Below are 26,612 nucleotides of genomic sequence, written 5' to 3'. Positions count from 1 at the left end.
CTTACACATGCGAAGGACATGTTCAGCTAAGATTACATTGCAATACTTTGTCCACGGGGGGCGCCATAAGCAACACAAACCAAAGTTCCTCACAGGAGCTTTAAAGAATGTAAAAAAAGAAAAAAGTAACACAATTCTTGGACAGAGTGGTTAAAACAGGTGACTGACTGATTTGTAGACTATATTTTTTTAATTGAACGTATCAATATATAAATAGTAAGGGTTAAAATGTTTGTAATTTCGATTTTAAAGAATTTGGCAAGAACCGTTAATCCTCCAAAGTTTAAGTATGCATTGTTCTATTATTTCTTGGTCTGCCTGCAGATAAACTCAGATCAGGCCATTTTTGTGACATGCTCATCGCAGTTTTAAGATGATATCCTCAAACATCTCAAGCATTGGTCCAATACGAACAAATTCATGTCAAAGAAGAGAAAAGCAGCAACTCCTCAGGTGTGGGAGTTTGAGTTATTCCTCTGAAAAGTTTGAGTTTTACATTTCTGTCAATGAAACCGTTTGTGTAAGCTTTACTTTGGTCCTGTTTCACGTGTTTCGGTCCTGTTTCCCTGCTCTGCCAAAGTTGCATGTGTTGTGTTGAGGGAGGGAGTCGGGGGGACAATAATAACGAGCAGCTCTCATCTTGGCTTCTGGTGCCTCGTGATATGCGGCCCGGCTGCTGCATTATACAGAGGGGTTGTACAACTACATTTTAATCCACTCGTGTTTCTGGCCTGATAAAAGGATTCTCTCCATCTCTTTCTGTTTAATTCACACCATCATCAATCAAATGTGTCCCTGCCCCCACCACACCCCTCCTGGGTTTTGGGGGTCTGCGGCAGATAGGTTGGGGGTCCCCCGAGGGGGTTAGGGACATGACGGACCGGTCACAGATGCCGCAGAAATTAAAATGCAAGAGTCTGTGCAAGGTGTTACATTTCTCAGACATGCTCATTTGCAGTAATATCTGAGCAACATAAGGAGGCTTATCTGTGATTCCACATACGACTCTCACAAGATTATGTGAATATGATTAAAAAAACACGCTGTTTGGGAGTGCGATCTGCATAGCGTGGCTACAAGTGTGGAAGATTCCCTGTGCGGTAGATACACTGCTTTTGTCTTCCACTATTGTCTGCACATGACAGTCGCCACAGGCTACTTAGTAATGAATATGTGCCTGTAGCATGTGTGCTGTGTGGAGCCTATGAATAGAGTAAATATGCACATCTCTGCACAACAGGTCAGCTTCTGAACACAGGCAGAGGAGAATATGATCAGCGGCAGACTGGGCTCCTGAAACTACAAAGGAATTATGCATAAACAAGAGCTCGGGCTGCGACTAAAGTGTCACGCGATGATGTCTGATGTCCCAGCAAAGCCTTTTTTGTCTAAATAAGGCTACAGTTCTCTGTTCTTCATTGTCTTTCATAGATATCCACAAACTGTCTGATGGTGGCTCTCTTTATGTGACACATGAATATACGCTCGCCTGACAGGTAATACAGACTGCAACAAAAATAGCACATTTGTTAAAAGCCTATGTTGAACACTTTCATGACATATTCATAAAAGTAAATCATTGTCAGAAGGTTTGTTCAAGAAACATGCTACAACTCGCAGCACTGCAGTTACAATCTTGAGTTGTTCTTCAGTAGGGAATAGTTCAGCTGCTGTTTTTCATGTATTTATTATATGCCACGCAAATGATGAGGTTTTTTTTGTGCATCAATTATTAAAACCAGAGTTTTGTAAAAAAGAAGAGAAGCATAAACAAATACAGAAAAAATAGTGAATTCATAAGCCACCAACATGTAAAACCAAAGTATTAGTTTCAGAAGGTACAATAATCATCTCAGGTATTTCATCACTGTTTGACAAAATTTGCCAAAATGAGTAATTATAATAATCAAACTGGTCGCCTTTTTTACTTTGTTGTTTTCTGCAATCGATCTCATTTTTCTTCTTCTAGTTCAACACAGAATGTTTTTCCTCGGTTGCTTTTATCGTGCATAAAGGACCCTGACAGGTTTGTATGCCGTCTACGTTTTATCAGCATAAAGAGCTTTGTTTCAAAAGGACAAAGGATACAAACCAACACCGGTACGTTTTCAGCTTTACAGACTGTTTTCCAGCAGGTGTCAGGTCGTGGAGAAAAAAGGACAAAGTAAATGTCTGGTCTTCTAGACATCGACTCTTTCTGAACAGGCCAATTTGAACAAAGGATTAAGTGTTCATCATTAATCAAAAGCTAATCTTGTAGATTTAAGAAAGTCAATACAGCTATGATTTAATCAGAGAAAGTCATCACAGTTTGCGGAGTCACATGGAGAGCTAACAGACGAGGTCTTGAACAAATTATTTCAAGCTGATCACCTTTGTTTAAAGACCCACAGTGGGTTTACAACGCCTCCGCTTATTATATGATAGTGAAATAAATCTGTTTAAAATAGGCTTGTCCCAATGACAGAATTTTAAACTAAGCTATGAAACAAGTGAAAATCTAATCATTACAATACCACACTGGCAGAAATACAGGTTCTCTGCACCTGTTATCAGGTAAATCCTTGTTTTTAACTTCTGTAAATTGCAGACACTCCCCCACTCCCCCCCCCCCCCCCCCCCCCCCCCCCCCCTCTCTCTGCAACTTCAAGCAGCATGAGGTTAAAAGTATGACTGAAGATCTATTTAAAGCTTTTTGTACATTTGCACTCTATCCATCGTTATCAATGCTGGCCGAACCAGAGGAAGCTACAGGCGAAACCTGTTTGCTCACAATAAAGTCACATAAAAGTCTTGTTCAGTGGGCCACAGTTGATGCCAAGTCTGTCCGTTGTATGTTCTTGCAACTGACCAGCACCTGAGTACAGAGGATGACTATGTGCTTGTTAAGTTAATAAACATGGTTTGAAGGAATTGAACATTTTGGCTTTGAGTTTAGAATCAAAGCAAAGATGGAAGCAAGAAAAACATGTTAAAAATAAGGTTCACCATAACTTAACATGTTATGATATTTGTGCACTGTATTTTGGCTGAGAGGCTTTTATTATCAATCTATACGATTTATCAATGAATGCAAACTTAAGAATCACTGATACACAAATGAATTACCTGTCGCTTAATCAGCTTTAATGATCTTACACAGGGTCTTTATGTTATATCAGTAAAACACATGCAACGTAAAATTAGCTTGATTCTCGTTCAGCACTCTCTCAGCGTTAATGCAGCTCCACATCATAGTTGTAGTTCGTAGTTTGTGGGACAAAAGTATCAATATTTCATGCCGAGTAAATAATTCAACACCTGTGTATTCCTCTGTGGGTTCACCACCAGCTCTGATCCAGTCACTTCAAGACGTCTTTTGAGGATGGAGAGCCCTTCAGCCTAAATGACACTTGGCCAAATAGCACTTAAGTACATGCTCAATATTTTAACAGGGCCACGGAAGGAAGCCGCGGAGTGGCTGAGCTGCTCCTGTGAAGCAGAACAGGTGGATTGTTTTTGTTGGTGGAGAGGATCTCCTCGGTGCTAAAAATCGACCTAGAATTCTTCAGTTCAGGGGGTGTAGTTACACAAGGAAGAGACTATAATTATAGAATTGTATTAAATGTAGATGTAGATGTATAATGTCTGCTATGCATGACATTATGACGAATAACCCTTTCTGTTTCTAAATCTTTTTTCTGAACTAATCTTGAGGAAAGAGCTAAATCAACGATGTGAAACTAGAACTTGATGCGTTTTAAACTAAGATGCATCGATTTATTTTGGACGCATTTTACACCAATATTAACTTTCTTTAATTTCTTTGTTTTTTAGTCATCTATTTTCTATATTTTCTGTCTTTAGTTTATTTTATCTTGGTACAAACAGGAACGTAGCCGTGTATCTTTTGCATGTCTAAAACGTACTAAATCATTTATAGCTCTGAGCACGCTCGTCTTCTTCAGCTTGTCTCAGCCCCACTTGTTCCAGTGATGTAATAATAGTTATTTTTTTCTGTTTGCATTTCATTATTTTTTTTTTGGGGGGGGGGGGGGGGGAGTTTATTTTCCCAAGTTGTAAGCTGTGTGTTTTCATGTAGCCTTACAGAAGGAGGCCAGTGTATGTGGTGGCCAGCGGTCAGTATGAACACACACAATAAAAGGACATGTGACCCTGGGCAGCAGTGCAGCTCAATGGTGCATTTTTAATAGTTTTGGACAGCAGTGGTGCTCTGCGGAGGCACCAAGGTATTAAATATACGAAGCACACAGCCAATACTTGTTGGTTGGATCAATTCAATGTCACTTTGTACTTTGTCAACAGGTGTGATCTGTTGACTTAAAAAAAAGAATATAGACGTCTTTCATGAAGAAATGCAACTTGTAAACAGGTTTTTAAAAAAGGTTCACGTCAGCAGTTCCTTTTCTGGTAATCAAATTTAGCAAATTGTATTCTGAACTGTGCCCGGATACGTGTAGAAAATAGCTATTGAGGAAGCTCTGATTAACGCTCTGTTGATGAGAAAATTAACTTATATACACTTCATTATAAACCCGGCAGACCTCAAGGACCCAGACTTTTATGAAGCTGGGACCAGATGTCATCCAGCCACAGCCCCAATTAATCTCCGGGCCTTGTAACACGCCCCTAGAAACAAAAAAAAAAAGAAAACCCTGATTGGGTGTGCAGGGCAGAGACAGTGAGTAGAAAGCGAGGGTGAGAGATGCTATCCGGGGAGCAGCCGGCCCTGGCGAGTCTGCAGAGGGTAAGATAAGAAGGGAAGGGGGGCTGCAGCCGAGCCTGGGTTTCAGAGAGGAGGCTGAGGTTATTCATTGCTCTGCCGTGAAAGCTTGAGAAGATTACCCAGAGCCTGGCTGGCAGTGATACAAGGGGGACAGGCAGAGGGGGCCCCCCTCTCACCCCCTTTGTTCCCCATCCATCTGCTTGAATCTCACAATGGCTCATCAGGACCAAGTAGGGTGGAGGGGTGGAGCAGCAGCACAGGCTTGCAGAATGGGAGGAAGTGAGCGGGTGGGGTAGGGTGGGGCTGAAAGGGAAGGGGGGCAACCTGCAAGACATTGGAAGGTAAAGCAAGGCAGCGTAGTAGGCAGAGTGGTAGCTAAGAGGAGGGTGTGATAGCACCGGACGGGGAATGAATCCTGGAGCACGCTACTTGTTGAGATTGAATGAATGGTGCTGCAGCTGACAAGCTCTGACAGACTACATTGGGAAAGGCCGGGGAGGCGGGTGTTCACATTGTTATTTCCTGGGAGGTAATGGGCTGGCAGCTCCTCTTCACTCTGAATAATCAGTACTTTGGTTAGACTCAGACACCACTTCAAACCATGATAAATACACCACTCCAAACCCCTCGCCACCAAGAGGATAGCATTTGTCTCTAAATGCCTTGACCACCGTATTTATCTTGTTGAGGAATGATCAGATGATGAAGGGTGCTTCCTTCCATTATGCAGGTAATTATAGGTGTTTTTACACAGGAAAACCAGCAACGGCGGCTTACCTTTACAGCAGGGGGCTTTGCACAGGTCCCACCGCTCTGATATCAGTGAGGGAAGACTTTAATGGTGAAATAGATCCAGTTTATTTCTGGCTGTCAGGGAAGCGTACATGCACAAATACAGTTAACGTGTTGCTGTGCATGTTATAATCAATGCACTCACTCCTCTCTGGTGCTTTAACATAATCATGATAATACTTCACTATTAGCTGCCACTGCAGGTGATGATTCACTGCATGCATCACAGAGTGCAGGAGTGCTGCAGGCTTTTCTCCGGGAAAGGAGGGCAGGTTGTTTTTTTTCACTCAAAGTGCAGCTGGTTCTATTAATGGCAATTCATCATAATGCAACGTTCACCTTCATAGTACAAGAAGAAGCACATCCTCCAGTGTAGCTGCACCTCAGTGCCTGTACATACCGAAGAGTGGACGCCATGTGGATGATGTTTACTTGATTCTATCGAAGACGGATCTTTCTTCTTCTTTATCCCATCAGATCAAGTCCTTGTTTTTCCCACCGTGTTGCTCGGATGACCCTCTCCTGAAGAAGTGACGCTCGGGTCAACGCGTCGTGTGATTGTTCTCGGTGTAACTAGTTCACGTGTGTCTGTATGAACAGCTAGAGGCCATTACACTGCTGAATATGAATAGCAGACCAATTACTTTGGCCCAGATGGAGGTGCATGCTCCTCGGAGAACGCCCCATCCTTTCCCATCACCCACACACACACAAACACACACACACACACACACACACACACATACACACACTGCACTCTTTGGTTGTACATGTTGAGGAATATGAAGAGGCTAATGAGGTACACAATTTTGAATTTCGAACTGATATCACACGTTGACAACGTTGTAGAGGTCTGTGTCCCAGCAACAATGATCCTCCAGCTTCAGCAACGTCCTGATTGTGATTCTCATCTAATTGCTTTGCGATGACGGATGACACTCGGCAAAACTTTCATTTTAATACATCTCACCCTCAGGAGGAGACGAGCGCACTGTTTATGCATTTCAGCCGAGTAAAATGGAGTGAACGGATGTCGCAGTTGATTCCTCCTCCGTCCCAGTGGAGCTTTTACTGGGACATTCCCAACAGAATCCTATCTCAAACCGAGCCAGTGTATCTGGCGCTCGCACACAGAGGACATATGGCCAATCTCCCATCGTCTGCTGCGCTATTTACGGCTCAGTAGCCTGTCATTTGTTTTTCCTCTCAGAAACCAGTATGACACCTGTTTGAATTCTCAATAAAAGGCTTTTTTATGTCGGGGAGAAAGCTGTTGTCACTTAATCTTTCTCTCTACATCACTAATAATTGGAGCTGTGCTTTTCCTCATAAGATTGACAGTAATGCGTTTGTTTTTGTTGATTTGGCTCACAGTGATTGTCAAGTCAGCTATCAAATGTCAACGAATCAAAGAATTGTTGGGGCGTCCATGTGCATCTGCTCCATTTCCTCCTAACACACTGACAGCTCACTGAAGCTGAAAGAAAATTTGTAAAGACCCAAAATCGAACTTATAACTGAGGGCAGTCTCACAAATGTTTGGGGCCATTAGCTCATCTTCTTGCTCACTAACCACTAAATGGTTCACGCCATTCCAAGAGCAAATTGAGCATTTTAGACCAAAACTGTAAAAACAAGATCAAAATATTGGCTGAGCTTTGTCCAGGCTGGACTCCACCTCTTACACAGTGTGAGCTGGGACATACTCCAGCCTCCTGTGACTCGGCCTGTCATAAACAAGTACACATGATGTGGTCGGATGGATAGACGGATGAATAGACGGATGGGTGGGTGGGTGGGAGGATTGAAGAATGGATGGATAGATGGATGGATTTTGAATTTGGGCTGATTAACAAATTGACTGACAGCTTTCCTGCAGCACATATCTATTGTTAAGAATTGTACTTATAACAGGTCAAGGTTGTTGCTGAAGAGAGAGCTTACCTGCTGATATATTTGTCACAGTGAGACAGCAGTTGCGAACATTGAGCTGATTTATTATATTCTGTAAAAATACTGTGAATACCCACATTTGGGGGGGGGGGGGGGGTGTGTGTCTGCGTCTGATCACTGTAACTCAGTGATTTCTTCAACAGTAGCAAATAGTCTAATTGAATCAGAGGTAGAATCAGAGGTAGAGGTAGAATACATGTTTCTATGATGTTGTGCTAGTGTCACAAACAGAGGACACGGAGGTCACCTTTGAGTGTTTCAGCACCCTGGGAAGGTTAAAATCTCAGGTCAAGACCCTCAAGACGGTTTTATGATTGATTCTATTTTTCAGTTCTCCGCTCATTTTTGTGACCTATCGATCTGTAGGCTGGGCCCTCGCTGAGTCAATGGAGAATTCAGTACAGTATTTTGTTTATTTACAGGGCCCTCATCGGTACTGACTGTTTATATTTGTGCTGTTTTTATTCTTGTGTTGCTCCAGGACACCCCTGGAAAAGAGACCTCGGTCTCAGTGGGTCCTCCCTGCTAAGATAAAGGACAAATAAAAAATAAAGTCCTGGAACTCTGAAGCATTTCAAAACCCATTAACACTTCATTTTATGGGTCGCTTGTTTCCAGGATTGATTCCTAGAAAGAACAATGTCATCATAGTTGTTAAAGAGAAAGAGAGAAATCTCCTCAGTCAGTGTTTTTATTTGAGTCTAAGAGCATTTATTTGAACACATTTCTAAAATATATAATTTAACAGCAAAGAGGAAGAGTATAAATATAAAATCTGGATATTTTGAAAATACATTCTTACCATAATGGCCTCAGTATTTGTAAATATCCCCAACAGTCCAGGTTAACAGTTCTTCCCTGGGACATTATGTTTAATGGATCACACTCCAGTGCGATAAGCTCACGAACAGAGACTGAAGAAATGAATCATCCTTAACCTTCCACCTTCCACTGCCTGATCAATAACAGGAAACCAGACTTCACTGTTACATTTTCTGTGTTAGCGATGATCCCTTCCTTCATTAATTTGACGAAGTCTTTGCTCAGAGATCAAAGGTTTCTTCCAGAGCAAAACAGATGTTTGCTCAAAGCTCTGTGGACCAGAAGAGGTGAAGGCACTGGGCCCGGGGGGGCTTCTGTGCCCTGGATGTGGAATCATCTTTTGTAACTGTGCTGAAATGTCTTCCCTCTCCACTGGCAATGAAAGCCGGAGAGAGCCACAGGCACGATGCGCCAAATAGAGATGAAAACAGGACATTTACTTTTCACTAAAGACTGGTGTTAAAAAATCAGGTGGAAGGAATGCAGGACTTGATGTGGCTACAAAGAGTTGTTCGGGTCTATCCTCACTATTCTGTACTTTGGACCTGATGTGCTGATCCTTGAGCAAATAACCTGCATTAAAAACGTCTTTAACGTGCAGCTAATGAGAAAAGACATATCCTGTTCTACACGCTGTAATTAACCAATGAACCAGATAAGCCTTGCCAACTGTTAGCTAGTTGGTTTGTTTACACAAAGCGATCTGTAAACTGTAAGGACGTGCTGCTGTTTACAACACTAAAAAAGCTCCGATGAATGTCATTAGATCTGATAATGCTAAATCCAGATTATTGATCGTTTGGATGATCAGGGGCGTGTCCAGACGTTTTGAATTGGGCTTTGATTGATGCCGGGGGGGGGCTGAGGTCTGTCTTCAAACACATAAAAATATAGGAATTTGATCCTTTCTAATCCTTTCCTTATGTTAAAACCACAATTTAAAGTATTTAAAGATTTGCATGCAGACTCCTGCACAGTCTGACTTGTCATGTTTTGGTCCTGACACATTGCCAGTTAATTTATTGAAAGTAAGACAAAGTGTGTTACTCTCATATTTACCTGTTTCATGAAATAGATGTGCAAAGTTGTTACCAATTTAAAATATAATTCAAAGAAATAATGCTTCATTGATATAGAATAAAACAATACTCTTTATAAAATACACAGCTCGGCTCTTACAGGGCAAATAGCCAATCACAGTTTAGGATTTTTAAGGTAGTACCTTGTCGGACCCACATGAAATTGTAAATGAAAGGATATCCAGAGTTGATGTTTTAGTTTTTCTTAAATATACAGATTACAGTCATAGCAGCAGCTCTGGGAGGTAGGACAGTAGGACTCTGTGTTTGATGCTAACGCCACAATATTTGTATTCATTCTTTTTCTTTTCTTACATTACAATATTTTAAAACAATGCTAACGCGCTGATGTTTTTGATTTTGTTCCAATCCATCTCGTAGCCGCTGAGGTAATCAACAGGGTTACTGTAACTCTGCGTGCTGGTGGTGCAAAGGGAAGAAGGTCAAGGGATCACCAAAGCCTTTAGGATACATCATCATTGAATCATGATTGCATGTTCAAAATTTCATAGGAATCCATTTCAAACTTGACATAGTTCAGTCTGGAGGGGTCAACTGACTGACAAGCATCGGCATCAGTATAGCAACGCACCCTTATGGCGACTTAAACTGTCTTTATAACCCAGCTGTGTTGATCTGCAGAACTTAAATCTGATGTGTTTTCTCTGCTCTTGGACGGTCTTTAGCCTCCAACACAGAAGACATGCAGCATCTACACTACCTGTTATGAAGGGACAGGATGCAGCGCTCGGGTTTAGAGTGTCACCCTCAGGCCACAGAGTGCTGAGTCAGTCCACACTCACAAGGTCCCCTCGCCCTGCTTTCACCCTGACAGCTGAATTATTCATTAAAGCAGAGGAAAGCACAGGAGACCCTGCTAATTTCTCAATGGGATTGTTGGCTGTCCTCACAGTCGGCCGTCCAATGAGAAGAAACGCTCAGGGGGTGGGTTTTAATATGATCTGTGAGTATTTTACGCAACATACTTATGAAATGGACATCCTCCTCTATCCACGCATTAAAAGTGCTCTCATTAACTCGCGGCACACAGCGTACACATTTTGTGTTTCCTGATCTGATATGGCATTAGCTGCTTTCAAGGACACTGGACAGCGATGTGTGGGCGTCTGAATCAGACCCTCGCAGATTTATTGAGTGCACTCACGCCATCGATACGTCCAGCAGAGGCTCTCAGAGTTGTTTTAAAGGTTGGGGACTTTGCCAGTTGTCGTCATCAAAGAGAGTGTCTCCGTGTTCGTGTCCTTTCGTAGCTGGCACCCAGCCATCGAGGCATGCAGAGGTTAACTTAGCATATGACATTCTCTCCAGCAACGAAATCCCAAATAAGAAAGTAAATCACGTTAAAGTGAGAGCGTAAAGGCAGACACGGCAGCGATTTCAACGTGTTTTTCCATCTCCAACTCTCCTGCTTACCGAGCAGAAGTGCAGGCATGAGAGAGATCAATAAACTGTGTGAGATAATTAAATAAAACATGAGAGCACAAAAAACCCCAGCATGGCTACTGCTGAACAAGTCAGTCCTTTGATCTTAATTTGAAAAACTCCAGATGTCAAACAGATTAAACCCCAAAGTACATCTGAATTAAATGTTTGATCACACTAGTGGAAACAATGGGGAAACAGTGCAGCACATTCTTTATGTTCACCCCTGCTTCATTATTTAACAGCTTCTTCGTTTCTGTGCACGTCAAATATGTCCTGACTCAACCCTGAACCCATCTACACTTTCAAATCAATCGCAAATGTTCAATATCTACAAGCTCTCAGGAGCTCTTTGAAGGCAGGTATTTTTCACTGTACTGCACGACTGCATGATGGACGGTCAAACACAGCCAGCACAGGAAGTGCTCAGCTTTTTAGATGAAGGCTAAAAACATGTTGAATATTTAAAAAAAGATTATTTCAGCATGTACGACACACTTTTACGTATCATATTTGTAAAGCGGTTGTCCGTCTGTCCGTCCCCCCTTTGTGTCTTCAGCCTGTTAAGTAATATCGGATTACTTCATCAGTGTCATTGAGTTGTTTTGGCCAAAATGTTGGCACCAATTTTGTAATTAAAGACGTGGCATAGACCAAGAAACATTTGGAAGTAGCTTGATAAAATAATATTGGCTAACCTGTTTCTAAATCCATCTCACTCATCCAATTTTCCATTTTTCACTTTTTTTTAACAAGCTGTGTTGTTTATGCTAAAACATTGACAAATTGTGTTCTGCTTTTCACACATGCATGTGTAATATGTGGAATAATTCCAGCTCAGGTGTACACAAAACGTACACGGCTACATGACTTTCATCTTTTAAATCAATCCTTCAAAGTTTTTAAAGATCAACAGAAATACTAAGCAGACGGCTGGTGTGTTTCTACTCTTCAATGGATTTGTTGAGATTTAAATGAACACTGTATTTGCCTTTGAAGACCATATAAAAAGGATGAGGTGTAACGGCTGCTGTATGTTATATTTGATTTGATACTAAAGGAAGATCCTCTTGCACTTTCTTTGGAGTCTAACTGACCAGCCGATACGGGTTTGAAAATGCAGGTAGAATAGAAGATAACAAGACTGTGGGGAACAGAACGGTGCCCAAGAAACCTTTGAGCGGAGAGGAGAAAAAGGAGTAATAAAGCAGTTAAGAATAATGATACCCTAACAGCAGAATATAGAAACAGCACTGGCTTTGGACAAAAAAAATGTTTTAACCTTAATTGGAAGGATACTGTATTAAATATTGACTTTGAATACATAAAAACAAAGTTTGTGCGGCTGTGAGTATCCCTGAAGTTCTTTAGAGCGGGAGAGTTTATTTCTTGTTGTCTTTAAAATCATCAGTCGTGACTCCCTTATCACTTAAATCGTGTTTGCTTCCTCTGAACTTTTACAAGGACAGTACACTATGATCATTTCCATTTTCCTTTAATTCTGCATTTGTATTGAATTTGAAAAAAAAAAAAAAAGAAGACGCTTCAAATAAAAAGGTCTAAGCTTTTTGCACGAACAGAGGACTATTATTCATGGCTCAGGGCATTCTACACCACCATCAAAAGAGTTTTCTAATGTTCTCAGAGGGGATAAGGTGTTCACGAGTTGCAGTAAAATGAAGACTCAGCATGAAATAAAAATCTGTTGTTACACTAGGCTCGTACAAATGCATCTTTTTGTCCTTTTTACCTCCGATTTCTGCACTTCATCTACATCTTTACATCTGCTTACAGGGAAGATAAAAGGCTTAACATGCATGTTTCATTAGTATCTATAGGTCTAAGTGTTTCCTCCAGCTCTCCAATGATACCTCTGTTTGTGCTAATTACACACCCAGCATCTTGCCACATTTGTTTGTCACCTCTTTCAGCTTTAAATATCAGTTCCATGATTACAGAGAGAGTGAGAGCGCTGCACCTCTGGGAGCAGCCGAGTTGTCATCAGGCACAAATGACACATTTTCTGCAGAGCCTCCAACTCTCTGACGCGCACGCAAGAAAGAGAGAAACGTATACCGACCTGTTCACTGACACGCTCGTCCATAGCCCCACATCCTTGCAGCAACAGATGGACGGCCTTGAGGCAGTGCCTGGGAGACTTGAGTGAGGGTAAAGCTGCCAATTGATTGCTAAGATCAGGTGTGCGTCTAAACAAAGGCACCTCCTGCTCTTTTCAAGTGGCAGGGTTATACTAGCCTCGGGACAAATGGAGACACAAAACAACAGTGGCATCTGTGGCAGGTAATGATCCCTTTACCAAAAATCTGGGTAATGACAAACCTGGACCATTTGTTGCAGTTAAAATCACTGTTGCTCTTTGTGAGCTCTGCGTGTGTCCTGCAGCAACATGTGCCGGAGCTGTGACGGCGGCGTGGTCCAGTTACAGCCATAGATCAGCCGGAGTTGGAGTTTAGCCAGGGAGAGCAGGGACGGATGAAATGGTGTAAGCTTTTATCCTCTGCTGATTCTACCTGCATCCATAAATTGGACTGCACACATTGCATGAGGTCAGAGGTGGATTATAGCACATTGCATCAGCTAATGAACATACAGTATTACTTCTTTTTTTTTCGAACTTGCATATTCACAGCAAAGCAAACACCACATGATTCAATGCTGTCTTTCATTTGTCCTGCCAATACTGTCGCTTCCTTTTTACGTTTGACTTAAAGTGTTAGGTTAAACCTTCACCATTCAATAAAGCTTCAGTCATTTATATTTTTGCAAGATACAAGGTCCACTATCACATGGCTCTCAAATTGGCCATATTTACATCTTAGCCATTTTCATCTGATGTCACACGTGTGGTGGAAAGCTCAGTTGCTCTTATGACGTCATCTTGCTTTATTTTCCAGGAAACTGGAACCAGACTGGAGTCATTTGTTCACTGCAGGAAAACACAATACAATCTTTTTGCGCATAAATGTCCACAAATATTAAAAGACGGATTGCTGTGTAAAATCAACAAGGGACGCTTCAGTGGTTTGAATCATTAATTGGGTTCATTTTTGGGAAAACCTGAAAACAACAACAACTCAACACGCACTGATGAACTGTCCACGAAAAGCTCAACTGATATGTTGAAGCACAATCTCCACCTGTCTGCCTGTGATCCAATGTCATGTTTCCCCACAGTGCCACTGTGGCACGGCTTAGACAAGGACCCCGTCACCCTTGGACTCAAACATCAACCAACAGGGTCCCGCATTGATCCCCCTCTTCTCTCCTCTTGCTTTAGTAAACACGATAATAGCAGAGCTGTGTTGGTGTGGGCTCCATGTTAACACTGTGGTTGTCAAAGGCCATCATGCCCCTTCAAAGGATGATGGCTCTCTAAAGTGGGCTCTCTCGGCAGCAGCCATTTTCCACTTGACTGGCCCCACACACACGAGGGGGACTGGTAGCCCCTAGCAGCTGGGCGAGACTGGTCACTGGGGGTGGGGAGAAGGAGATGAATGGGTTGGATGTGAGGGGAGGGGGCTAAGAGCAAGAAGGGAAGGGTGTCTATATGCATCAAGAGGTGTGTTAGGAATATTGTCAGAAAATATGCCCTTTAGTTTACCCTCTAAAAATGTGTTCCTCGAATGGGGGTCTCTCAAGGACTCGTTTTGGGAACTGGACTTTTTTATAACAATTTCCACAAATATCTGTCATGCATTATTCTGAGAATATTTATAATAGAATAAAATCAATAAATGCAATAATCTTTGTCACATTAATAAAGCCTTATTTTATGTCTAATTTATTAAAAATGTATATTTCAGTACATATATATTATTTATAATATTTACAGCGGTAAATGTTGCTGTCACTAGTTGCAACAGGTTTCCTGTTTTCTTTTTGTGCAAATCTACACTCAGTATTGAGGGAAGAAAATCAATGCATTTTTTAAGGATGACTTAGAGCCATACAGCAGAAAAAATTGGATAAAGACATAAAGAGAAAGCATTGAGCCGACGTAAGCATCAGGAAAAATACATTTTATAAGGAAATACTTCAACAACTGCTGTTTTGTTTTTCTTTTGCTGTAAGAAATGAACCAACTGTTGTTTAAAACAGCCTTCTGTAGCTTTTTTTTTCCTCCAATTTTTACGTTGTTGTTTGGAATCAGACTGTTGGCTCGAAGCTATATCTTTTGTTTTTAACCACAATTATTTTGTGCTTTACATTTGCAAAAAAAAGTTTGAACAGTCACATTTTTTTTTTTTTGCAAAGGTAACAACAGCTCTAAAAGCCTTCTGATAAGGATGCTTCTGCTCAGGTGTGCTTACATATATAGGCTGACATGCTCATTGTTTTGTTTCATCTCCTCACATGCATTTGCATAAAACATCATTCTGCACGTCAGCTGAAACATTTTGCTGTTCGGCAGAAACCTGCCAAATCTGCTGCACTCCCTTGATGAGAAACAGACAGCCAGTATCTCATCAGGAGCTGGGAACAAAAGCCCATCGAGATGTTATGATATGAATGATAATTTTGCTCGTGTCTGTTTGTGCGGCCGTGTGGGCTTTGTGTCAACACTCCGGGTCCAGCCAGGTCTCACTCGGGACAGGGGGGAGCGGGATGCGTTTTCATAAATCATTTCTTGACAACACATCAAGGTTATGTGGTTGGCAGTGTGGAGCCTGTAAATTGCCTTTGCATTGACAATGCAAAGGAGCTCCGCTGGGATTAAGCAGTTCAGTAGCTATTTATGGCAGGAAAATTAGGATGACCTTTTCTCAAACTGTGATAATGGTGCCCTCAATGTAAACCAAGGAAGTGAAATGTCTTATTATATCCTGAAAATATAAACCACTTTATCCAGAAACTATATGCATACACACAAGCTAGGTTTTGTCACCGCTCTGCCGGATCTTTACTACCCACAGTGTGGAGGTAATAATTAGCTCGCTACAGCAGGGTAACAAGTTAGCACCCCCGTCCTGCTGTGCCGCTCTGTAATTGGTCCCCTCATGTGGCACAGTCGGCCGAAGAACAAAGGGTTCCCAGAGGGGGAATCCATGCTGACCCATGCTGAACCCTCCACAACAATGACAGGCAGGAAGCATTTACATATGCTGACAGGCTTGTCTCTTCCTAGGGTGGAGTGCGAGGCACTTCATTAAAGCAACATCAATACCTGCTGATAGAAAACGAGGAGTGGGCCTGCGTGCATCACTGTCTGCTCTGAGACACTATAGTGAAATGACATAGGGCTGTCACATCCAATTTCAAATAAATGGACAGCGTTTATTAAATGGAGTGTGTTTGGAAATTGCTGTCTGAGCTGTGCCCGTCTGTGAATCGTCTGCATGCATCAGCAATCGGTTTACCCACAAGCTGTTCACCTGAACATCAGCTGCCAAAATCTGTCTGGCTGCAGGTTCAGCCAAGCAAATGTTCACACTTTCTAAACATCGTTTGTTTATTTACACCAATGACAAGACACTCTCTCTTTGTGTGGCCGTGCTTTTACACCGTTTAAGATGTTAACATGCCCATCGGTGATCCCTGTAGTCCCAGCGTGCAAAGTCACACACAGGTGATATATCTGTCGATTCAGCAGGAGTGCAGGTGGGTTCGTCAGCCATTGCATCACGGTGCTGTGAATTCATTCTCTTATCCCGTTAAAGGAAGGGTAAATCCTCCTTCCATTTGACACGCTGCTCATTTAGCTGAAAGGCACAGAGGCTGGAGGAAGGGAGCTTTAGTGATGGTGGTGGTAGTAGTATGATTAAGGGGGGGGGGGGTCCTCTTCGGGAGGTGTCGTCCTGAGCAGATGGACCTCTCTGTAGCGTAGTTAGTGGAGTCTTCACATGGTGGAGGAGTCTGCAGGATCTCACAGGACCGAGACTCAGCATCCAGGTGGCCATGGCCCCTCCTGACCAGCTGGAGGAGCGACGCGACCATCTGACACTCGCAGGGAAATGATACACTTTTCTTTGCTGCTTTGTTTTGTCCCGGACACAAAAGCCCCCCAAGCCAATCAAGGAATTTAGCTAATGAAGCTTAGAGGCAAATCCTTTTGATTGCATACAAATACTCAAGGTCATGTAAACACTGGAGATCAGCATTATGTGCAATCTTCTGATGAACCCAGCTTGTAAAAGACAGTGTGTGATACTTTGACACCACCTGTTTCAAAACAATCCAACCTCTGTTTTTTTTTTTTTTATAAATAATGTGCATCAAACATCTACATCTTTTAAATATGACAGGCGTGTCAGAGGGTTGAGGCCATCAAGAAATGGTAAGAAAATTCCTGCAAACTGTTTAAAAGCCGAGGTCAGTCTTTCCGTGTGGAAACGTTGGCAATGTTTTTGTGCAATTTAAAAAGTCTGCAGGAGTTTACGTGCATTTTTTTGCAATTAGAAACAGGTCATTTCCCATTATTGCATGCCTCGGACTTGCATTTGTTGTTGCAGTGGTAACTGTGATGTTTACAAAACAGCATCGACGTTTAAGATCCAGGTATTGTGACAAGTGAAGGAAGAACCAAGATCATTATTCTCATGTGTTGTTTTAGGTGATCACGATTTCCTTCAAATCTGCGTCAACAACCGACTGACTGCAGTGATTTCTGTGCAGCTTACACAACACCTCAAAGTAGATTCAACAAATCCAAGTGAGAAAGTCCCATCTGTGTTTCTCCTCCACTGATCCTGCGCCCCGGAGGCTACATAGGGCTAATTGTAGCCCCATTTTCCCTTTCCTTATCTTTTTGTTTTTACTCAGTGCTGGGGTCAGGGAAGCTCCCAAGTGACCAGTGGAAGGAGCAACAGCCATTGGCCCCTGCTGAGCGTCAGTAATTAGAGCCCCCCCCCCCCTTCTCCTCCTCGAGGCTGGGGAACCTCTCGCTCTCCTTCTGAAGGGCAAAGGTTCAGAGAGGAGGAACAGCTGCCGATGGGGAACCACTCTGCGGTTCCCATGGATGACCAGCGTCCCTGCGTCCTCGTCTCAGGATGTGCAGCAGCATCTCTGATAGGGATGATGGGGCCCCAGATCAGACGTATTATAGCATCGTTGTCTGTCTGGTTTCTCGTGGCTGCTTATCTTCTTCTCTTGCTTTTTGTTTGTTATCAGCATTTCTGTGACTAGTCAGTGATTTGTTATTCTGTCAGTGATTTATTACTGAGAGCATTTTAGTCTGTGTTTGAAAGGCGTAGCTGCAAGATACTACCTTTGCAAAGCGTTAAATGGTCACTTTTATTGAAGGCCTATACCTTGATGAGCTCTCAGGGATAATGAGCAAAAAAAGGAACCTTTCTTTATTTTAAACATCAAAGTGCAAATAAAACAGCGTCAAAACACTCGGCTTTCAAAATCTGCAAAATACCTTCAGCGACAAACCGTATTTCAAGCATCAAAAGTAAAAGCGTCTGTGCTCTTACTGATGCTTTGACAAAAATCTCTGCACACCTGATTGTGTGACAGGTGCGTCAGAGGAGGGTAAAACTCAAAGACAATGCATTATACCTGATGAGGGTTGGTCAGATTGAAACGCTGTATGATCAAATACATTTATCAGCATAAAGTGAGACAGAATGAAAGAGCTTCTCATCGTCACTGTTGTATTTAATCATTGCATTTAAAGTACTTGGGATTCTACAGGCAGTTAATAGAAATCCAGATGATATAGTTGGTCATAAAAGATATCTTACACATTTACAAGAGGAGACCAGCAATGAGATAAGATGTACTGCTTTGTGCTCAGGGGGGCAAAATCAATACAAACCACAAGTTCCTCACACAAGCTTTAAGGACACAGCAGAGAAAAATGTCACTGATTGATTTGTAGTTGAAAAGATTGTCCAAGTGTTGTGAAGTTTAGAAGAGCCAGAAAGAGAGAAAAACATTTATTTCAGATTTTCTGTGGTCTGTTGAGCATGTGGGATTTTTCAATTGTAAATACCTGTTAGGGACACAGAAAGGTGGCAAAGGCCCAAAACAAGCATCTTTTCTATATTTCTGTAAGAGATCACAGATAACAACCTGCTGTATGTTGAAAATATTAATGTGTTTTATTTATGATGAATCTCAATGTTATTAGTAAAAAAAAAAAAAAAAATCATATCTATCAGATCAATTCAGTAGATAAAAATACAAACACACAGGATGCTGGTTTAGCTCAGCTGGTGGAGCTTCATTTAAGGCTGCAGTTCTTGTCACACTGGTTGCAGGTTGGACTCCCAACCCTGACGCTGTTTGATTCATGTCACCCCCCCACCCCCCCACCCCCCACTCTCTCTCTCTCCCCGCATCTCCTGTCACTCTTCTTATCCAAGTAAATACAAAAATCCCAAGAAACATAATCTCAAAAGGATTTAAAACATTTCTCTGAAAGTTGGTCCAATGAGTGGAAATGAGCTCAAACATAAAGCTGGTGTAGTGTAACAATACACTGTGTGCTGATAGTCTAATTAATACATACACTCCTTCGTGTGTGCAGACAGTTGAAATGTATTTCATGGACAAGATTTGTGTTCACTGCAGTAACAGCTGTTAATATCCAAAGTGTTCTTACGCCATCTGGTGGACAAACAGTTTGAAGAAAGTCTCACATTTAATGTTCATACAGGTTCATCGTTTTGTCCATGATAGTGTATTATATGACGCAAAGTTAAGTGCAAACGTGGCTTCATGATTCTGAAATCAAAGAGCTGAAAAGAAATTTAAAAACAACATTTTTGGGTAAAGTTTGTGGCGCTTTAGATGAACCTTTGAAAAAGGTTCCTCATATTGGGAGATGTGTCTTCTTGCTGCACATTAAAGAAACAAATAATAGCTACTTTACATGTAGGCGAAGCTTGAGCCTGTTGCCTTTTAGCTTAGCTTAGCATAAAGACTAGGAATGGGAGGCAACGCTAGCCTGAATCTGCCCAAAGTGGAAGATGAGCTTACTACTTTAGTTAATTCACAATTTATCCTTTTCAAAATGTCCAAAATCAAAAGTTTTATCTACGGCTCACTTGTGCTGGGTGCCCGAAAAAGTTACTGTAGAAACAACTAAAGAAGAAGCTTACATTTACAGAGTTCTCAAACATATCGGGCTGAGCTGTATGTGTTCACAGATACAGAGTCAATGTTCACCCTAACTTTACCAGGATCTTTTCCTACCAGCTCCCTATTGGGTGGGAGTGATGACCTTTACATCACATGACCAGTGTGTCTTCAGGGTGTCTTTGTTTGTCTTTTCCAACATCGTAGATTCTTTTTTTTAACATCATGTCTTGTTTTCTGAAATCCTTCCTGTCCAACAGTGACAGCTTCAAGCTGTGAGCGATGTTTCATTGAGTGAAGATTTCATAGGCAGACTGCCATTACATTATTTGAGACAACTTTCAGGAGTGTTCGTGTGAATACAGCTTTAGAGTGGTTCAAGGTTGAAACAAGATACACCGGTTAATGAGTGCTCATAGGAACCTTTTGGCAGAACCAGGCTGGCAGTGTCTCCTTCTTTTCATACTTTCAGCTAAGCTAAGCTAGTTGACTCCTGCGTCTTGGCCCATGATAAAGTCAAACCCTTCATCTCCCTGTCCCCTAGTCTCCTCCGCTGAAATATCAGGGACATTTAGTGCTGCAGAAGTCTCCGGACTGAAACAGCTGGTAGACGTTGACCAGCGGGAACATGGTGAGCGAGCCCACTAATGAGCCCATCTGCGATGCAGCTCCACACCAGACCAGGGCGTTGTGGCTCCGGTCTCTCAGGATAACACCCACCATTACTTTGACATAAGTCAGCGTCCCCGTAAAGAAGAGCCAGGACAGCACCTGCAGAGGACGAAGACATAAAAGGGTGTCTCAGCAGCAGTTCATCTGATAACATTTAAACATCAGCTGAGTGTCTAAAAGGAAAAGAACGGCCTCATGGTCAGCTCCCTGTGAATAACATGTTACCTCATCATTAGTTACGAGAGTGAGCAGAGTTGCTCAATCCTCAGGTGTTTTGTAAAGGAAGAGTTGAACTTTGCCACGCACATTGCCCCCGATAAAGCCGCAGAGAAATACGATCCGTTCTCCGACGCTCCACATCTTATTATTTTCACATATTTATTGTTCACTTACAATAATCGCCTCTCCCACCGCGGAGCTTTGAAGTAGCGGACATGGACTCAGAGCTGCCATGGCCATGTTATAGCTGCCAAATCCCGTCCCCAACACCGTCAGCCCGCCAAGAAAGACGAGTGACCTGAAAAGAAAAAAGGTCATCAGCAGCCGTTTCCTCATTTCTGACATTCCACTTACAGATAACTTTTGACTTTCAAAGGATTATTGACTTATAATAAACAAAGCGTCAAAGCCATAAACTGAGTGATAGTGATAAGCTTTACATATTTTCCATTTAAGCACATAGGTTCATTATATAATAGTTGATTGAGTGCCTGTATGAACACAGAATCAGTTGTTTCACACTTCATTTAAAGATCATTTGTCGAGTCAGTTAAAAAAAAGGGACTTTCTTCCAAAGAAACGTCTCTTCAGTTTAAAGTTCCTTCTTTTTATGCTGATTGTTTCCTTCCTGATCTGCTCTGGAGAGACAGTCACACAAACTGCCACGTGAACACAAAGCTGAGGACCTCACATTATATGTTTCTGTCTCTAATTCAGTATTATCTGTTCAAAAACCCCCTGCTGCTTAGTTCATGCTACATGTTTATAACAAATCAGCTAAAACTGTGTTCATGATTTAATCAAAGGGACGTTTCTTCCATATTCCTGAACGCACCACCGCTCTCTTCTCTACTTTCTGACAACATTCACACACTTCATATTTATCAGTGCTGCTGCTGTTACAGACCTGCTGATGCGAGAAGCGACCGCCTCTCTTGAGTGCTGACATTTTTTCTGCAAAGATCCCAAACTGGTGCTCATGAAATGCTCAAATACAGAAATACCAAACTGACAACAACGCTGGGAATAAAACTACCGTCCCTTTTTTCTGACACCAACACAAGATTCGTTCAATGTCCCCGCCAGACTTTTGCTGTTTGACCAGAACATTAAATGAAGCAGCGTGACTCCTCCAGCCAATCCGTGCTGTGTAGACTCAAGCATCTGCAGCGTCACAGGGATACTCTGGCTTCATCGTGTTCAACTGGAGGAGGCTGAAGCAACGCCGTCCATTTGTATAATCAGTCCATGTCTTGAACAGTGTTTATCATCCCAATGAAAATCCCCAGTTACCACGAGTAACAGAAACACCTTCGAGCCTGGCTAAGCGTGCGCTAGCTTCAGTTAATTACTTGCTAACCTCGTATTCCTTTCAAGCACTCAACTCTTACTCACATATAATACATACAAGTCCACAAAGTGGCTGGGGTTATGGTGGACACGCCCACTTCTTAAAGAGGGTAACCTTTGTTTTAATGTTCAAACATGCATGTGCCTGTTTATACAGAGAAATAACAAGTGTGATCAGTGTAATCAAATCATCATGGAGGACATCTAACCTGTTCTGGAAGAACATTGCAATAGTGCATGCCAGCGGGTTGGCGACTGAAGACAGAGCAGCAGAGAGGTGATAGGCCAGGTTCCCGTAGGGCATACAGGAGTACGTCTGCACAGAGGGCAGCAGGCCGTTGGTTGCACTATTAACCCAAACCACCAGGAAGTAGATGAAGGTCAGCTGGTATACAGAGTGTCTGTAGCCAAGCAGAGGTCTGCTCTGGCCTAACCCCTCGCCCTGGCCTTTCACGTCTTGTCCGTCCTTCTCTGCTCCGGGGTTATCCAGCCCCGAGCTGACAGACGCCACGGTGTCTGGCACGAGGTTTTCCGTCGACAGCTCGTATGTGCGAGGAAGCCTGTTCAGCGCCGTGAAGGCTGCCAGGCTTATACACGTCATGGCCGCGAGGAAGCAGAAGAACACCCTGGGGGAGAAGTTAGGAGGAAGGTACTCTGTATGTATCGTCCACATGTCCTCTCCCGTGTGGTTTCCTGCAGTCTGAGAGGAGTTGACACATTTTGCGATGCCCACACCTTGTGCCAGAGCGACTACGCCAGGTATGAAACCGCTTAACCCTTCTCCAATAAAGAAGGTGGTGACATATTTAGCTGGAAGCTGCATCATGAAAGGCAGGAAGGTAACTGAAGAGGTGCAGTCCACCAAAGAGAGGAAGAAGGTGATGATGAAGAAGGCTGTGCTACGAAGTGCCCCGGCCACCACCGTAGTCCTGTCCCAGAAGAAGGCAAGCAGCATGCAGGCCAGAACCCCGTTGCAGAGGATTAAGTAGATGACAACCTGCTCCTTGAGGCGACCCGGGCACAGTTTGTGCATGAGAGTGACCAGCAAAGGTCCCAAGTTGGCCAGCTGAATGATGACTGTGAGGTAGGACGGGAGCTCCCAGCCCTCCGGGAGCGTGTTGACGATGAGGGGCAGCTCCACCCACAGACCGTTCACTGCCACCCAGGAGCCCAGGCCAAAACCACAGGCCAGCAAGTGGACCAACAGAGCCATACTGCAGCCAGATCAGTCTGAAGAAGAAGAAGAAGAAGGTGCCTCCCAAAATAATCCCACCTCTCCTGTCTGTCATACCTGGAACAAAAAAGTAATAAACATTAAACTCAGCCACCATATATTTGGCCCCAATAGAAATGTGAATAGTTTTGAATGTTACTTGCACAAGACTTAGAAAGATTTATTCAGCAAAACACATAAAGAGACATTTTGTAACTGGACAAGAACTCAATATATCTAACATCAGAGATCTATCGCACAAAATATCTCAAACAAGCACAAAAGGACCTAAAATTGTTTGCAAACTCCTCGAGATGTTTGAAACTTTTCATTCAAAAAGTCCTTGAAGTTTCATCAGTTAGAGTTCAGTCTTTCCTTAATCATGACTTTGACCGTTCGGTCGATGAAGTTAAGGAGAACAAAACAAAACAACACTGTTGACTCACAATCCCTCTGCAGCTTAGACATGAATCAGACACTCTGTTATTATCACTTCAGTTATGGATGAAGTGCTCACATCCTTTTTGAAAGTACCACTTCAACAATCTTAAAATACTCTCATTAAAATCCCCATAAAAAAACATGTTTTCTGGAAGTGAAAAACTGTGAAGTCATATAACTTGAGATCATCATGATCACTGCATTAATAGCATTTTGCGATGATGTATCCGCTCGACTGTTTGTCAGCCTCCCCTTGAACATCACAAGATCAATCTGATGGTTTCAAGGTGATTAATGGTGAAAGAGGAACCACGGAGGTATTTAGTTTCACTTTACAGACTTCTCTGTAAACCTTTTTCTTTTAAACTTGAAATATTTAGTCATGTGACTTTTCTTGTCATGTTATTAAAACGGTACCTTGTGAGAGGTTTAAAGTCAGTATTTTGTAAGTAAAACTACTCGTACTGTAAATCATTGACTTCTGGGGCGCAGGATAGCCTAGCGGTTACGTACAGAGGCTGTGGTCCTCCCCTGCTCTTACCCTTTATTACTAGGTTACAAAAGAGCAGTTAAAATACATTACTGTAATGTTACAAGGACACCAACATTGATCCATCATGAGCAGCTGCAACATTTAGCAAAGTTACAGTGGCAAAGGAAAAACTTCTTTTAGAAGGGAGAAACCTCAAACAGACTCCAAATCTGATCTGTATTATTTCAGTATATGTTTGATCAGAGAAACACAATAATTATAACATCTTTCAATGAAAGGAGACACAATAAGACTCCTTAGACTCAGATGGCTCACGTTGATGAAAGTTTACACATCAGATGAATAGTGCAGGAGACATGATTCAACATCACACTTGTGGTTCAGTGTCATGCTCAAACACGACACTTTCAAAGGCTCTGCACATATTCAAAAACACATTATCAGTATCATTATCAGAGCCGTGTCACATTGACCCACCAATCTCGGAGCTTGGAGTGAACAACAAGTTCTCCAAAACATCCCTTCAGATATCAGAAAGAGCTGCTGTCCTCGGTGTCGAGACAAAGCGCAACTGTATCAGGTCTGACTGACATCAACAACAGTGGATTAACATTACACATGAATTAAGTAATTACAGAAATTCTATGACAATGTCACCCTTAGAAATAGACTGAAGTAGAATGATGAAGTATCACACAGAATGGAGAGAAAGTTGACCCTCTGTTTCTGATAAATCCATTATTCATTGTTTTCAAAGCGCTACTTCTCATTGGACTAAAGGTCATGTCAGCTGAGGCCAGTTGAGCTCCTAATTATTATCATCAAACGTTTACAGCTTCATGTGAGTTCAAGCACACAAAGCGAGTCTCAGACAGCTGATGATCGGGGGGCTCAGTGTGATCACGTACACTTCCACAGTGTGTTTGGTGGCTTCTAAAAGCTCATATACATTTAACAACACGTTCACTGGTCGTGGGTGAAACGACATAAATCATGCATTACTGATTGGCATGTCAAGTCAGAAAACAACCTTTTGTAATAGCTCACATGATGTTGAATTACGAAAAAGAACATGAGTAACGTTGTCAATTTAAACAAGGTTAAAAAAAGAACTTTGTCTTCGTGTAGATTATGATTCTTAATTTGAGTTCAAACTGATCCTGCATGCATGCTGCCTTTTGAGACATCTTGTACTCACGAGTGTGTTCGCTCCCTGCAGGCTTGCTGTCATCTTACAGGTTCCTGACACCTCTCCTCAGGCTGTTCTTACACAGAAGCATTGATGGGAATCACATGGCTCCTGGTAGGTCAGAGTCCACTCCAGCCACTGATACAGAGCTCACACTGGATAACAGAGGGCAGTTACTAAATCCACCGAGCGGTCTTTATTGCACCCACATCTTAATTAGGTCAAGTCGGTGCTGAATCACCTCGAGGTGCCCCTGACATAATAGTCTATGGTCCTCACCCACTATCTCCTGCTCCAACACGTAATGTGCAGCAGTTGTTGTTTTTGTCTGTCCGGGGCTGCACTGCCCCCTACTGGCGCGATACAACTTAAGTTTCAGTAAACATTGGTGGTTCTAGAGCAGGGGTGTCCAAAGTGCGGCCCGGGGGCCATTTGTGGCCCTTGAGTGGATTGTTTGTGGCCCTTGACTTCAAATCGAAGAATCAGAAGATTTTGGCCCCAGGCCTCATCAGATGGCATATTTCGTTCTTTTTTTCTTTTTCATGTTAGCGAGGGAGACCTATAAAAGCCTGACTATTCTTTCCAAAAGATTAGAACACAACAGTTTCCCACTGCAATTAGTTATTGTGTATTTACATTATTTTTTGAAGAGATCAAAATACAAAAAGTTCCTTCCAATATTTAAAAAAAAACATCAAAAAAACCCTGTGGCCCATGAGCAAATCTAACACGACAATTTTGGCCAGCAAGAAAAAAGTTTGGACACCACTGTTCTAGAGTGTGTTGGGGCCCTATAGGAGGACAAGATCAATTAGGGGGCCTCCAAGCCAGTGTTCAGCAGGGCAACAAGAGTGGCTGCCGTCAAATGGGGCCCCGTTAGGTTTCCAACTGTCGTCGCAAAATCTGCACATTTTGGGCCACTGATGTGGTTTCAAGGTTGTCAGGAAAAAAATAATAGAAGTCAGATCAACTGATAAGTCTGGATTTAGCTTGAGGCAAAACAAGTATTACGGTAAATAAATGTTTGCCCTCCCTTGTATTTGTTCCCAAACCACCTAACTGGTTTCCTTGCATACATCTCAAATAAGACTGAAAATTATCTACAGGGGAAGCACAACTTGTTCAAAGAGGAAAGAGAAAGGTATCAATCTTCTCGTTGTACTCTGGGCAAGAAA

The 26,612-nt window shown here is 42.4% G+C and overlaps 2 protein-coding genes across 2 annotated transcripts in view; one reads left to right on the top strand and one right to left on the bottom strand.

Moving 5' to 3' along the window:
* LOC306833385 (uncharacterized protein) overlaps positions 1-26,612 on the top strand; it is a 66,411-nt gene that overhangs the window by 25,943 nt on the left and 13,856 nt on the right. The window lies entirely within an intron of this gene.
* Positions 20,249-25,768, bottom strand: slc52a3-1 (solute carrier family 52 member 3-1). The gene is made up of 4 exons (XM_079358615.1): positions 25,447-25,768; positions 22,311-23,392; positions 20,926-21,049; positions 20,249-20,631 (listed from the first exon to the last, which is right to left on the bottom strand). The coding sequence occupies exons 2-4, from the start codon at positions 23,312-23,314 to the stop codon at positions 20,422-20,424; spliced, it is 1,338 nt and encodes a 445-aa protein (XP_079214741.1). The 5' UTR covers positions 23,315-23,392; positions 25,447-25,768; the 3' UTR covers positions 20,249-20,421.

The sequence above is a fragment of the Symphodus melops genome, assembly GCF_947650265.1.
Source record: "Symphodus melops genome assembly, chromosome: 13".
Lineage (NCBI taxonomy): Eukaryota > Metazoa > Chordata > Actinopteri > Labriformes > Labridae > Symphodus > Symphodus melops.
Note: the sequence above shows the minus strand (reverse complement) of the source record. Positions and strands in the feature narration are given on the sequence as shown.

Excerpts from the sequence above, each read along its gene's own strand:
- slc52a3-1 (XM_079358615.1), bottom strand. The coding sequence starts at position 23,314 with ATGGCTCTGTTGGTCCACTTGCTGGCCTGTGGTTTTGGCCTGGGCTCC. Across the intron at positions 21,050-22,310 it reads GCAATGTTCTTCCAGAACAG|GTCACTCGTCTTTCTTGGCG; the intron begins GTTAGATGTCCT and ends TTTTCTTTTCAG. Across the intron at positions 20,632-20,925 it reads CGGTGGGAGAGGCGATTATT|GTGCTGTCCTGGCTCTTCTT; the intron begins GTAAGTGAACAA and ends CGTCCTCTGCAG.